The 15,201-nt window shown below is 36.9% G+C and overlaps 1 protein-coding gene across 6 annotated transcripts in view; it reads left to right on the top strand.

Moving 5' to 3' along the window:
• The first annotated feature begins 274 nt into the window (after positions 1 to 274).
• The window catches only part of dac (dachshund family transcription factor), a 132,410-nt gene continuing 117,483 nt past the window's right edge, over positions 275 to 15,201 (top strand). For all 6 annotated transcript variants that reach the window (XM_076118258.1, XM_076118259.1, XM_076118257.1 and 3 more), the window contains exon 1: positions 275 to 905. In XM_076118258.1, the coding sequence (XP_075974373.1) occupies positions 340 to 905 (566 nt within the window). In that variant the 5' untranslated portion in view covers positions 275 to 339. The remainder of the gene's footprint in view (positions 906 to 15,201) is intronic.

Genomic DNA, 15,201 nt, shown 5'->3' with positions numbered 1-15,201 from the left:
CGGTGGCGGTGGCGCGTGTCCGCGGCGGCATCTAGGCTCATATTGATTACCGGTGACATTCTTATCAATACACCCCCGGCGAGCGACCGCTTCACACAACACCCAAAAGAAACAGGAACGTTTCTTCGCGCGCTACGAACGCAACGCAACGAAAAAAGAGGCGGAGACTCCGCGACTCCGGCCGACACCAATCGGCTGCAGGCTGCAGCGGCGCGCCGCCAATCATAGCGGCGGGCCGGGGCGGCGGCCGCGCCCAGCGCCGACTCGGGCTTTTTATTTATTGTCGCGCGGAACAGCGCGCACGACGGGCGTGTGATGCGTGCGTAGTCAGTCGCGAGCATGGAGTCCGCCGTGGACTCAGCGTCGACCGCGAGCGAGGTGAGCGGCTCCTCCGGGGGCTCGCCGCGGGTGAAGGCGGCGTCGCCGGCGCGCGCGTTAAGCCCGCCGCAGCTGCTGGCGCCGCGCCTGCCGCTGCCGCCGCCCGGCCTCGGCCTGCTGGGCTCCCTGCAGATGATGCACCACTCGCCTCTTGAGCTGATGGCCGCCGCGCACCACCATGGCCCGCCGCGCTACGGCAGCCCGCCGCCCATCTCCACCTCCGACCCTTCCGCCAACGAGTGCAAGCTGGTCGACTACCGCGGACAGAAGGTGGCCGCTTTCATCATCCAGGGCGACACCATGCTGTGCCTGCCACAGGCCTTCGAGCTGTTCCTCAAGCACCTGGTGGGCGGGCTGCACACAGTGTACACTAAGCTAAAAAGACTGGACATAGTGCCGCTCGTGTGCAATGTGGAGCAGGTTCGCATCCTGCGCGGCCTCGGCGCCATCCAGCCGGGCGTGAACCGCTGCAAGCTGCTGTCCTGCAAGGATTTCGACGTGCTCTACAGGGACTGCACCACCGCAAGGTACGTTTTACTAACTGTTACTGTACTCGACACTATGTTTGTTACATTGTATTTATGTTATGTTGGTGTACTACCACGCTCTCCACCGCTCCACGACCATACGAAGGTTGGTATGGACCTGTACCATGTTTGGATTTATTTTGACTGTGGTTTGCTTACTTGTTAATTTTTTTTAGGTTACAATTTTGTTATGTTTGTATGAAACCTATACCTACAATTTTTATTTTAGTAGTAGTTCAAAGTTTACTCAAGTTTGCAGCTATTGTCAAAAATAAGTTATTATTTATCTACACACATAGTATTTTGTTTACTGACGTCTAATATCTGTTTAAATATTTCGGTTTATGTGTAAATTAAGATAAAATTAAGTTATAAAGAAAATTGTTTATATAGGCCTAATGGAAAATTATGAGGAAGAATAAATAAAGAGAGGTCCGAAAAAATATAGAGCACGTAGTTTAAGAATAGGAGATTACAAGCTATTAGTGAGGAATATGAAGAAGAGCAGTAGGTGTGTATGTGTGTGGTGAGTGTGGTGAGTGTGGTGACAAGGTCGCGCCATGAATTAGGTATAAGGTGCTTGGGGCTGCATCTAGTGGTCCGCAGGGAGAGACGCGCGCTCCATTAATTTTTCACATTTTAATACGCGCAAAATATTTCCACCGGGTTAAATATTAAAGCGAGCTTCGGCCGGCGACGGAAGGGTTAAATCTCAGTTAATTAGCGGCTGCGGCTTAAATATTTAAATAGTAATTTTTACAAACGGTAAAGTTAGATTAAAAAATCTTGTTTTGTTGTGGTCGCGGGTGCGGCCGGTGTCCGGGTAGGCCTATATCGGTGTTTCCCTCGCTTCCCAGAATGTGTTTTTAAAAATGTAATGTGAGTGGGAAGTGTGCATCTGGGAGGCGTAAAGTTTAATTTTTTCGCTCGTATTGACGCTTTGCGCTGTAATATTTAATGTTTGTTTATTTATTGTTAAGCGGAAATGTTCGGGCGGCGGCAGCTCGCACCTCTGACTCACATTCATGTTTGACATCATGAAATCATTACAGGTAGTCAGTACTCTACTCTACTTAGTCGCACCACGGATGACATCATTCGACTGATCCTCAAGATAATTTGGAAATAGTTGAATAAGAGTTTTAAAATAAATTCAGAAACTCTACAATTACAAATTAAAGTTTATTTTTATTAGGCTTGTAATTTAGAAACTTTATTACAATAGTCCTATTTTATTTTCTACCTCAAATCGCAGACATTTAATCTGAAAGTTTTTATACTTTTTAGTTAGAGGATAGTTAGTCATTCGAAGACATAGTGTCAACGGCACAATAAAATGTAAAGAACTACATTTTAGAAAGCAATTCTACACCTGTCGCCTTAGTTTAGTGAAAGTGCTAATTTAAAACGAACTGTTTAAGTTACAAAAATAAATGAACATAAGAAATATCATAAGAAATACAAAATAAATAAAAAACCCGTGCCGTTCGCCGGCGGTCGTTCAATCACACTAATTTGTATTGACACGTTTCCACCATTACGATTCCGCTAATGCATTCAACAAAGAAATCTTGTTTCTAACATAAATATCATTTTTTTTATTCCTTTGCCTTTTTGAAATTAAATGAAAAAAAAATCACTACAGTCGATTCGGTACAGTTGGTAATAAAAACGTTTCGATTTCGTTTTTTGTCTGCTTTGAAAATATTTTAGACTTACATTTTAGATATCTTTTTGGTTTTTGTTGGTAAAACTTAGATATATTTTTAGTTTTCTATTTTTACCGAGAAATCAGATTACGGCTCAAATAGATTTATTTTATGAGACAGTATTATAAACATGAATTACTTACTTAGAAATTAAAAGTAAATTACAATTCTTTGGTTCATTATAATTATATTCATCAGAAGCAAGTTGAAGAATATTTGAATATAAAATATGAATAAAATAATTATAACAAGACTAATGGATGTCACTACATGCAGTTGGAAATGCGATATTTTTTAAATAAAAACGGAACGCCCGCATTACAAAACGTAATGTAAATAATAGGAGGACGTTCCTTTTCACGCTTCAATAATTGTTCGACGGCAGATAAACGAGTGCGTATCGGGTTACTCAAGAACTGCAGGGTGTTCCTCACTTTACTTCTCTAACTCTTTTATGTGATTTAATGCACGCTTTGTAATGCGCTTTTAACGGCTCTATGTATGATCTTTGTAATAATAAGGCGTGAGACTAATCCCTCCACAAAACTAGCTCTATTATTATTTTTATTTTGCATTTTTTTATACAGATTAATTTCCAGCTATTCACTGTATAAAACCCTGAATTGTTGTACAGTTAAATCAATTAGGAAGTGTGGGTACTTGAGACATTGAAAGTCCAAAGAGATACCAGCTTATTTTTTACTAATCAATAGAATCAAAGCACAGGGTTCCGTCCATTGTCTCTGCTACAAAGAGCGAGGTTCAATTACGGAGGTCATCAACACGACTTTTTATGGAATTTTCAGCTTTACGACTCATTTTGATGGTCCGCCTTCAAACGGAGTGATATTTTGTAAATAAACAAAGCACTGAAATAACTACTTCATTACCTTTGTAGAGCCGGTAGGTGCGTCGGAGAACTTCCGAAGCTTTTGTTGCTAGTTTAAAACTTATAGGTGTATATTTACTAGTTATGAAAAAGATGAAGGCTCTCGTCTGTATTGTTTAAGTTGTATTTATGTTTATTAATTAGTCGGCGACTAAAAGGCCCCGCGAGTTTTGGGAGCCGGCACAAAGCGGTGAGCGCTCAGTCGCTGACGGATGACGTCCGACTGTTACGCGAGATGCTTTTATTATAACACTATTATATTAATAGCTTATTGGAAGTAGGCTAGACTGTAGTATTAGCGATTACGTGAACTAGAATTACGGCGGCGTTAGTGAAAATATCTTAACAATTTCGGTATGTAGGCTATGAGCGTTTGGTATTCACAATTTGTTTGTTGAAAACGTTGTCCATATTGGAGCGCGTGTATGTAGATGTAGAATAGTCCGGGGCGTTATTATCACGAGTGTTGTGTCCGGACTCCGACTGGCGTCGGTCCAAGCACTGATTCTCATTGAAATATTAAACCAAGACACTGCATTGCAGTGTCTGAGACGCGCATGTTGCCAAATTAATTAGTTACACTGTGATATTGCCTTACGAATAACATTAATTGGTTTAGATTAAATTATTTTGAACATTAATCTAAATACTAAAGTATAGTTTGATATCTTTTAAATCGTTTTAATACTGGTAGAATTGAGCATTTTTATGTTATTTTATGTTTGATTGTATCGAGTGTACCGATTGAATACTTGGTATAAATAGTAAAAAACTGTCTGTAAATGCAACGTTTTCCTGTTAGGTAAAATATCAGTGGATAGAAATCATTACAATAAATTCATCTACCGTAACTTTAATACAGATTGAAAAACTACATCAGATCTTAACTATTTGCTTACAAGTGAGAGTTACCGTTTTTAAGAGTTCAATGATATGTTGCAACAGAATAAGTGAGCAGCACTTATTCAGTTTTGTAACGATAATAACAAGTATTTATAGTTATATCTGTTATATTTATAGTTATATAGTTTTATCTGTTATTATAAAAAAATGTAGTATGCAAATGTAAATATAGTGCCGATGGATATTATTCTATAGGTCCATTTATGGTTAGTACCTGACTTCACTCTACATTAAAAAAAAAACAAGAATTTTATAAATGAATACGGAAACGGGTAGTCTACATTAAGTAATATGGTATAAGTATAGGCTTATAGCGTATTAGGCTTTATCAATCTGGACTAAGCAGAATTGTAACTCAAAGACAAGGTAGAGTGAATGACGGCTCGTTCCGCTCGCATCACGGCTCGCTGCTCTATCGACTATCGAAACAAACACTCACTCGAATACTCATTTACTTTCTTAATTTCCGCATATCGTTCGTTATTTACTCCATTTACTATTCACTAATTCATTACACACTTAGCCATGAAACATACTTCCATTTATACAAATCATTACAATAATAGACCCATTACAATCTTGTAAACAATATAACCTTCACAATTGAATGACAAATAAAGTCGAGTGGCTCAAGGAAACACAATTTCCTCGAAGGCAGTAAAGCGACAAACTGTTCCACAATGGGAATATCATGGAGGCAATTTATTACGAATGATCAACAAGTAGGGGAACCTCGGGCCGCAAACGGAAAGCAAAGAATGAATGCGAGTGCCTCCGAATTGAAACGAACACCGATAAAGGACCCTCCGACTGCCGGCGGAGCGCCGAGTGCACGCTCGGAACGCACGCCGACACTCCAATCCTCCCGTACAATTCGAAAAACCAACGCACACAAATGACACGAGGGAATCCCTCCCGGCTAGACAGAATTATCTCGGCCTCTCTATTTCCGTTTCGCGTACTATTGAAATCATGTCTCACTCACACTTCGCGCTATCCCATAGCGCCGTCTCTTTCGCATTCGGTTCATTCATGACTGTAGATTTGAATGGATTCGTAATGTGCGTTTTCTTCCCGCAAGTCTCCAGTGCTACTTCATTCAGGGATGCGGGTGGGTGACATCGGGACGCGTCGCCAGGAGCGTTCCTGGAGAAAGCTCACGTGCTCGTAAATATTCCGACGTCAATGATTCGTGACAATTAATTGGACAATTTTCATTGAATTAAAACGTACAATGTAAATGCTAAAAAGCTGTTATGGTCAACTAACGAAACAAGATCGATTCACAAAAAGCGACAATGTAATAATGAGCGCGTTTAATTAAAATTCGCTTCCGTGTTAGGTAGATATTGAATGGTAGATAGAAACTATTGCATGGCGTGTCGAGTAGTGCGCCGGTAGCCGTTGTAACGTCTTATAATTGCGGCTCACCATGTGTTGAGCTCTAATCATGTTTAATTATAGTCAGAAGAAGGAGTCATTGCCGTTTATCATGAGATGAACTGTTACAGACGTATAAATGCCGCGAGAATATGATGGATTAAACACCGCGAGAAAATGATGGATCAAACGATGCTCTACATTCACTACATGCATTATAGAAGTATGGTGCTCATGTTCATTAACCCATGTAAATATCAATTATTGTTCACATCTATACTAATATTATAAAGCTGAAGAGTTTGTTTGTTTGTTTGTTTGTTTGAACGCGCTAATCTCAGGAACTACTGGTCCGATTTGAAAAAATATTTCAGTGTTAGATAGCCTATTTATCGAGGAAGGCTATAGGCTATATATCATCAAGCTACGACTAATAGGAGCGGAGTAGCAACGAGAAATGTTACAAAAACGGGGAAAATTATGACGCATTCTCTCTTATGTGACGCAAGCGAAGTTGCGCGGGTCAGCTAGTCACTTATAACTAGAAGATTTAATGTAACTTATGTATTCGAAATATTAGCTTTCTTAGAATATAGTAAGAGTTTTGAGTAATGTAACTAAATGCCTATTTAAAAAATAAAAATGACTGATTTATGTGTATAATTTAACCTCATTAAAAGGTTATTTACATACCTGTACTGATAAGTAACTCGTAATTTTCTTGTACTAAATGTAGAGTCACAATGAGAACTTACAAGAATTTAATACTAAAACATTTTTAGACCATTGATAAGACTGACTGAAGAAGTCAGTACTAAACGTCAGAAAAGATACAATTAACAGAAAAAAGGTAATAATGAAATATTAAAAGAATTTCAGTAACTTTAAGAAAAGAAAAGTGAAACTATGCCAAAATACTATCAACCGATTAGATTCTTTAATCTTAGAATGTCTGAAGGTTGCTATAACATAACTAGGGTTGCTACCATCCGGTTGGTTGTGCTGACAACCTTACATAGATGGTTATTAATCCAATGCAGATTAGTGTTGAGACAATGGGTGGCGGAAATGCAACGGTTTGACGTTTTTGTGCACCGCAAGCGCCATTGTGAAACTCAGACGTGACGGATAATTGCTCCGTCTAAATTATAACATCGTACTGATTATTATTTATGTTTGTTTAACTTTATAGTTTAAAATATTGTGATTTTTATTGCTCGTTTTCTGAGAACTGTTTAAATAAGTGTTAGGTTTAATTTAGAAGTGGATAGTTTGATTTATTGTTTAGATTTCAAGGGAGTTTTTCAGAATATAATTATCACTTGGGTTTATTTCGGAAAAATACTTTTATTTCAGATAGTCAATCATTTAATTTATGTTACTGGAAATTAAATATGTTCTTAAGAACTGTTATATACCTAACACAACTAAGACGGTATGTAGAGTCATTATATAATGCAATACTTATATTGTAAAATGGAGTTCAGTCACAATATATATAAAACAAACTTAATTATGTATGTTTCAATAACTTTACCGTTTCGTGGGTAAATGTAACCTAACTGTTATAACACTGTTTTTATTTTGATTAATTATGCTTAGGCATACTGCATTAATTTATTACCTATTGAATGAATTTCATATAAATTATTGTAAAATTGCAATGGCGTGACAAAATAAAGTCATTAGCGACAGTTGGTAGCGTTAGTCTAGAAGCGCAACAAGAAACACATTCGCACAATTACTCTTCATCTATTATAAACTGATACTACGCCGCGGTTTTGCTTGCTTTTCTCATGATACCATATCAATTTACTAGCTTATATACCTAATTGTTCTTTTTGCAAATTATTGGTTGTTCTTGAAAGCGCGATCGAAGGAATCACGGAGAGTACATTGCTTTATTTATTACATTGGTTTCCGACGGCTGCCCGTAGATCTTATAGTTGAACGGCCGGAAAAGTCTTTGTATTCAAAGAAATATATTTTTTATTTCAAAAATAAATGTTAACTAGGTACTATACCGTATATCTCTATAACAACTATAATAAATTGTAGTAAGCCAACATTGTATTAGAAGACATAAAATAAAGGTGTAAATTGTGTATGGTAGAGCACCTAAGTCTTAGTCTGTACAAACACGTAGGTAAGTTTATAACAAAGAAACAAAATGAGATAAGGGCTACTTAAGTCAGACCGAAAGGCTCGTTAAACGTTGATATACGGTTTATAATAAAACTTATAAAACATTCGCAACAATTTAAAAGGCATAGTGATAAAAAACTTAGTAGACTATCGAATGCGTTGGAGGTTGCCAGTTAAAATATAGTAAATTGCATTTTACAACCTACCTGTTGTTTATTTTTAATCAAATCACGCCTTAATAAAATTTAACAATGTAGCGAAGGTATGAGCCCAGCGACTTTTACTGGCCTACCTATAACAAGTGTTGAATGAAACATGCAACATCTTTCCACTGAACTCCGTTCTTATGTTTTGATTTCTGATTGATTAGCTCAGATTATAGTAACGCAAGTTATTTTATATAAACTTACGTAATATTTATATGGAACTTTACAAGCAGTTGATCTTGCCGCTTGACATTTTTTAATTCAGCTTGTATTTTACTGCAATGTGTTGGCGTTATTATCAGGGATTTGGTACAATTTCATGCCGCCAACGAAATGTCAAGTGCCATAATCTGCAATAAAACTCAGATCCCCTCTGTAATCCAAGTTTCATTTGATACAATGCCGTGATACTGTTTGTTCAATAAAGATTTGCCACATTGTTACATCTTGCCTTATTAAATTTCTTCTAAGAATATTGTGCATGGAAAATAGTGTCATTAATAGTTAGGCAGGTATTTTAAGTGTGTTTAACGTGTTCCCGTAGTCTTGTGTACAACAAAGTAGCGCGATAGTGATCGTAGTCACATAGCCGCGTAGCCGCCCCGCGCATCACACTCCGGTTAAAGTAATTTATAACCGATATAAAACTATTTCATTTCGACGACCAACACATTTAATGTAATTATCGTCGCCGCACTTAAAATAACTTTGTTTCAAGTTTTACGACTTAAATTAATACTTGTTATTATTTATATTTTTAGCACATGGAGGCACTGCGTGGAATCCACGCCATGCAATAATTATTTGTAAAGAAACAATGTTGACACTGCAATATCGATTGCTTGACGAGTTTAAAATCGATAGCGGTCCAGATGCACAAAAATGGGGCAGAGAAATCGATTTGGCCCACATTTTGGCGGTCTAGCGGCCGCCGGCAGCGAGGGTAACGTTCGCGATAAGGGATAGTGCCCCCCTCCAGGCGCGGAGGTACTCCCCCGGTCCCCCTTGATAATATTTACCGCCCCCCGGCCATACTTACGCCCCTCAGTATTTACGGGTTAGAGAAAAACAAGGGTACTCGAGCTTCGGAAGGTGCAACGTAGATTTTAATCCTTTCTGATGTTTATGATTGATGGCGGATTTCGTGATCGTTGTTGCGCTCGTGTTGATGGATTCTTTATGATGGCCGGCGCGGCTCCACGCGGCTCCACGCGGCACGGACCACGCTGCCGACGCCTCGTGGCGCCAGCGTGCCAGTCGCCTGCGCGAATTACTTACTAACATTCAATTTAATGGACTCTTATAAAGCTTAATTTCAAATACCCACACACGTTTTAGTTTGTAATTGCAATCTATCTTTAATTTCATTTTAATCATGACAACTCATCTTCAATATTATATTGTATATTAGCTTCAGTACCTAAATGTGTTCAAGTTTCGTAACTCCACTTCCTTAAGTTTTGTTTGACTTGAGGATAGGAAAAAGAGAACTCGACCTTCAATATTATGGGCCACACAACATGAAAAACTATTACAAAACCAATAACAGGGACTTACTCTGAAACCATATACACCCAACAATGGTTTAATAATAACATCCAAAGCGATGTATCCATTTTAAATTGCCGCTAGCGCCATCTGTCAATCAATAATGAATTTCAATAGTCCTAAAAAACTTAATTAGACTGCTTTCAAAGACAGAGTAACACCGACAACCAATTGCAGGAAACATTTATAATGTTGTCTGTGAACTCTATCGTTATTGGTATAGAGTTCAAATTTGTTTGGCGTTGTTGGGTGAGCGGTAAAAGGTTTTATTTTGATGTAATGTGGTGACGATGGGTAAAGATGTCAGTCAGTATTGACGCGTGCCCGATAGCCCAGTGTGTCTGCGCCGCCAGTCACGGCCAAAACACTAATTATTATTTTCCACACTTTTAATAGATTATCGGTTTCGTAACAAACTGTGTAATGTTTTGTTGTGAAAGAGAAAATTCATATTGTAACATTTTGATAGATCTTTTAAGAAAACGAATGGGTCATCAAAATAAATAATTTTCTGAATGTAAGTAAGAAAGTAGAAGATCAATAAATTATTGGCATACTAGGTCATTATGTGAATCAACTCTATGAGCAATCTCATATTGATATGTTTCAATATTTTATAGACTACTGAAACAGTGGCTCGCGTTTTATATTTATGGAAATGAGACATGTCAAAATTTACCCATTTTTACTGGAAGCGGGGTATCAATAAATCTGATAGCGTCATCATATTTTAGTAATTACAACCCACATAGAACCAGTCCAGTGAAGCAAAGCGTATTAATTTATTTATAAATGCGTTTTTCGGTTAGTTACTCGTTTGCGACGGAGGAAATTAAGTTTGGGGAATTGATACTAGTCATTGTTCTTTTAATTGCGGTCAATTTGTGGCGTTCTAGACGAAATGTGCCGATCATTGTGTGTCGAGGTGAGCCGTTACATCAAAGGCTTCATGCCTCTGACCAATATTGATTATATTATTTTATTGATATTCGATGTCTTCACTTTTACCACTGTGAAGTCTTAATGTGATGTTAAGAAGAATCCTTTTAAAATATTAACATTTGCTAGACATTCATTTGACATTCGTTTAATTTGATAACGGCATTTTACATTTGTAAAAAGCTTTAAAATAAAACTGACGTTATATTAACGGTAAGATCTAAAGCAATAAATGAAATCATATTTTATAGCTGTCTTTTTTGTGCATAAAAATATAAGTGAGGTACTGACTTTATAGATGATTTTTATCGATTTATTCCCATCCCTAGCTGCACACATTTGGGAACGCGTTTTAATAATTTCATTCGTAATATCATACAGATATCAAAGAAAGGGTTGCACAGTGGGCCGACTGCGCGCTGACTCGCACAAAATGCTCTATCTGCATATGCCCTCTGATTGATGTGCCCTGTAATTATTTAGACGCGTTAATAACACCACCGACGACGGCCGCACTTTGTTTCTGACGACTTAAGACGAATGAAATGAGAAATTCTATCGGACTCTTAATAGAGCTTATTGCTTTCTGATGTTTTGTTGATTAAACGAACAGAAATTGTTATTAAGTTCTGCTGTTCTTTTATTTTGTTTGGGATGCAAATTTTAAATGTCTGCTCATTCAACATTATTAAAAGTATTCTCATAATAAGCAAGATGACAGTGGATAAATCCGGCGAGCATTAAACTAATTTAATTATTCCATACACAAAACCACACCCAAATAAAATGGTAAACATAGTGGCCCCACCCGTAACGTACATATCGTTGTAATAATGCGGTATCGTAGATTTATTTACATAAATGGCCGCCACATACAAATTGTCTTTATGTTTTCTGTGCGTGCGACCCCCGCTCCAACGAATCAGAATATTAACGTAAATAGTAATGGCGGGAAAAAAAGCTATTATGCAAATGAAACATTTTGTGGTAAATAGAAACTGACGTAATACGATGGTAAGAAACGTTATAAATCGTTTTTGTTAGTAGATTTATTATATTTTATATTGCTCACATTACATGAATGCTATTATGATACTCTGCGTGACTTTATAGGAATTTAAGGTATACCTAATCAGATAGTTTAATCTACGAAAAGAACTTAACCTGATTTAACAACACATTTATTATTTTTCTTTCCACCCAATGAACATTTTAACAAATATTGCATGATATAACAAAATCGTTTCGTGTGTCAATGAATAAAAATCACGAACAGATGAAACCATTTGACTCGCTGTACAAACACACAGATGGTAAAAAATACAAAGTATTAATCTCCCGTAACGCAAAATAATGGAATTGGCATATTCATTGAGATCCTAGATATGAATACGTTATGATATACATTATTACATTTAATAACAAACGGCTGTTGAGTGCTGAATGTGCTTACGTCACAACGGGAACCGAATAATAGAGTTCGCTACAAACGTTTAGCGAACCCTCGAAAATTGAAATAAAAAAGAACCATTCGAGATGTAACAGCGATATGATTTTGCACTTTTTATTATTTTTTTTCCTGTTTGCGTGCGTGTTTTTAACACTGTGCGATGGAGTTGCAAATCGATTGGACACGTCTAAATTGCGATTTGCGTAACTTTAAGCGTTTGTGGAAATAATATAATTGTACGTGAAGTATCAAGGAAAGGTTGCCCTTTCGTAGATTTTCCTTAGTAAAGATAGAATTACCCTGACAAGAAATAAATGTGGGTTCAAGTATCAGAGCGCTGTTAACATTGTGTTGTCTGTCGACTAGGTGTTAGTTCTACAAAGAATATTTTTTTCCTTCTTAGTAAATTCGCTGCTATCCATTACCCTACTATTAATTACTGTGAATTCTTCCGGGAAATTAAGTTCTTCAGCAATGCTATGATAAGATTTATCTTTACATCCTTAGTTATCTTGTATTGTAAGTGTACCTTACATTAATCAGTACGAATTTTATGAATCAGTTTTTTTGTGTGACCAATTTCTGAAAACACTCTGACTGATTCATACTGTAAATATGGTTTTTGATTCCATTCTGTGTTGTATTCGTAAAAAATATTGTCTGTTTGCTATTCTATGCATTTTGTGTTCCAAAAAAGAGCCCCTGTTGTTGTCAGGCTAACGTAATTATAAGCGAGATTGTTGCGAAGTGACTTGTAATACGACCCCTTCTATAATAAAGGTTTTAATGTTACCATTATACCTATACTATATTTATAAAAATACATTTAATTGGTTAACGTTATGTATATTTTTTATCAAGTTTTAATAACATTAGATGCAGAACTTACTCAACACGCAAGCATAGAAATATGACTGCAGAAACATAATCATATAAAATAATAAAAAAAGTTATTCAACGTTGTTTTTCCCTTGTGGCCAATAAATGTAGAGCTTGTCAAAATACGTCCAAATCAATTTACAATGAATGCTTTTTATTAAGTAGGTACTTTTGAAGCAAAACAACTCCAAATATTCGGCCATTCGGACCGGCGAGGGGCCCATTCGTAAGAATGTGATTAATTAAACAAATGTACAGAACCGGAAAGAAATTCGCCAACCCTTGGCTCCCATTTTTTATAACAGACATACCTTATTTTGTTCTGGGGCCGTAATTGACTCGTTGTTAACCTCTCAAGCGCCCGGCCACCGTGTCACGGTTGAATGTTCTACCCCCGTCAAGCGCCCCGCCACCGTGTCACGGCAAAACGATCTTGCATTTAAAAAACGTAAAAAAGAAATGCTAAAACTATGTTTATCCCTTTCAAACATATTTGACATTGAAGCTGATGAAACGAGACGACGATCTAATGCACACACTTGAATAAGTGGTTGATATAGGCCAGAGAGCACCTTAAACAACATCTGACCCAACGACATGTTCCTTTATCACCAATATTGTAAATCCTTTTTTTAACTAATTTTAAAGATTTGAGTATATTTTACAGTTGGATTTTAATGTCATTATTCATTAACTACACGATAAGACCTTTCGTCATATTATTTTTTTTGCCTAAAAATATTTTTTAGACTTTCTTCAAACACATGCCTAAAGCACAAAATATTTAGATTAAACCGACTATTGTACTACCACTATCAAATATTATTTGTGGTTTATTTTTTTAATCTATAGCAAATTTAATGTAGATTTCAAATATATAAGGTATGACTAGGGTGTTAGTATTAAAATATGACGGAATCGGCGCTTAAACGCCAACCGCCAATTCAATTTCGCGCGCCATTTTTGGCCCGGACGCTTAACGGTATATTTGAATTTTGACGTTGGGGCGCTCGAGAGGTTAATTTCATTTTAATTTTCTGCTGCAAGGAATTTTTCTCTGATTTGCAATTTACAAATAATTCCGAGTCTTCCTTATGAATTATTAGCTTCAGCCCTTTTCCTTTTGTAAAACAAGCCTATACCCCTTTATATTTAAAGCGGGGTTTTGATGTCTTTTGACCAATATAAGACTTGTTATTTGTTCTAAAGTCAAGCTTATTTATAATTTAACTAGTTTTCGATTGTTTAAAATCTACCTATAAATAGCGGATTATTTGATCTTTACAGCGGATGAATGCTCTATTACACAAACTAGTTTCAACATTATAATTGCACAAAGTATGCAGCAGTTATCGGAAAATAATATCGCAAACATTAAATAAACATCAGTATTTAGAATTGGCGCCAGTTGTCGGCGCAAATAAACAATACGAACCGACCGACAGCAGGTCATTACCGCAATCGCAATATGAAATGGAAACAAGTGTGCATACGATTCTCACTGTTTTTTTCACTTAATTATAGCTCGTTACATATGGAAATCAATGGCCATAAAGAATAGAGGCATATCTTGGTAACAATCTAACGTAGACAGGATAGAAACGGCGCTAAATCAAAACAACGCGAACGCAGCATTCGCTTCTCATATTTCCAATTAAAATTCCTATACATATGCATTGTTGCGAATCAGATATCTCTATTGTCCACTGAATAGTTTTGTATATCGCACACATATGACTGTATTATGCGATTCTAGCGATTGATCGTCGAGTGGCTGTAAACATGTTTACCTCATAGATTTGCGGGAAGTGTAACTAGCTTAGACGTACATGTTGAGACGTATTATCGCGCCCGCTGCGGGTGAAGTGGAGCCACTGGAGGTACCTCAAGTGTGTCGGAACTCCGATCCCATTTACATACCTACGTGCAATGCTTTTGATATAACAATTCTATTACAAAAGAATAATAAATGTTTATGCAGTAAGGAAAGTTTTCAGTTATGTTTGTTTTATTCTTTGTTTATATATGGCAAATAAAAATATTACGCATTAGAGCAATAACAGGTTCTTATCTTCACATAATATTATACAAGGGGTATTAGATAATATCACTCAAAAGTTTCTGGTCTAATGTAACTCTATCGATGCCTAAAAGTTATCGCAGGATCAGCACTAATGGTAAGGAAAAATAAATAAAAAAATACCATCAACCAAGATATTTAATTTCCTGCCAAGTTCCTCAAACTGAA

The sequence above is a fragment of the Anticarsia gemmatalis genome, chromosome 9 (genome assembly GCF_050436995.1).
Source record: "Anticarsia gemmatalis isolate Benzon Research Colony breed Stoneville strain chromosome 9, ilAntGemm2 primary, whole genome shotgun sequence".
NCBI classification, from domain to species: domain Eukaryota; kingdom Metazoa; phylum Arthropoda; class Insecta; order Lepidoptera; family Erebidae; genus Anticarsia; species Anticarsia gemmatalis.
The sequence above is the reverse complement of the archived record's forward strand: the minus strand, read 5'-3'. Positions and strand labels throughout refer to the sequence as shown.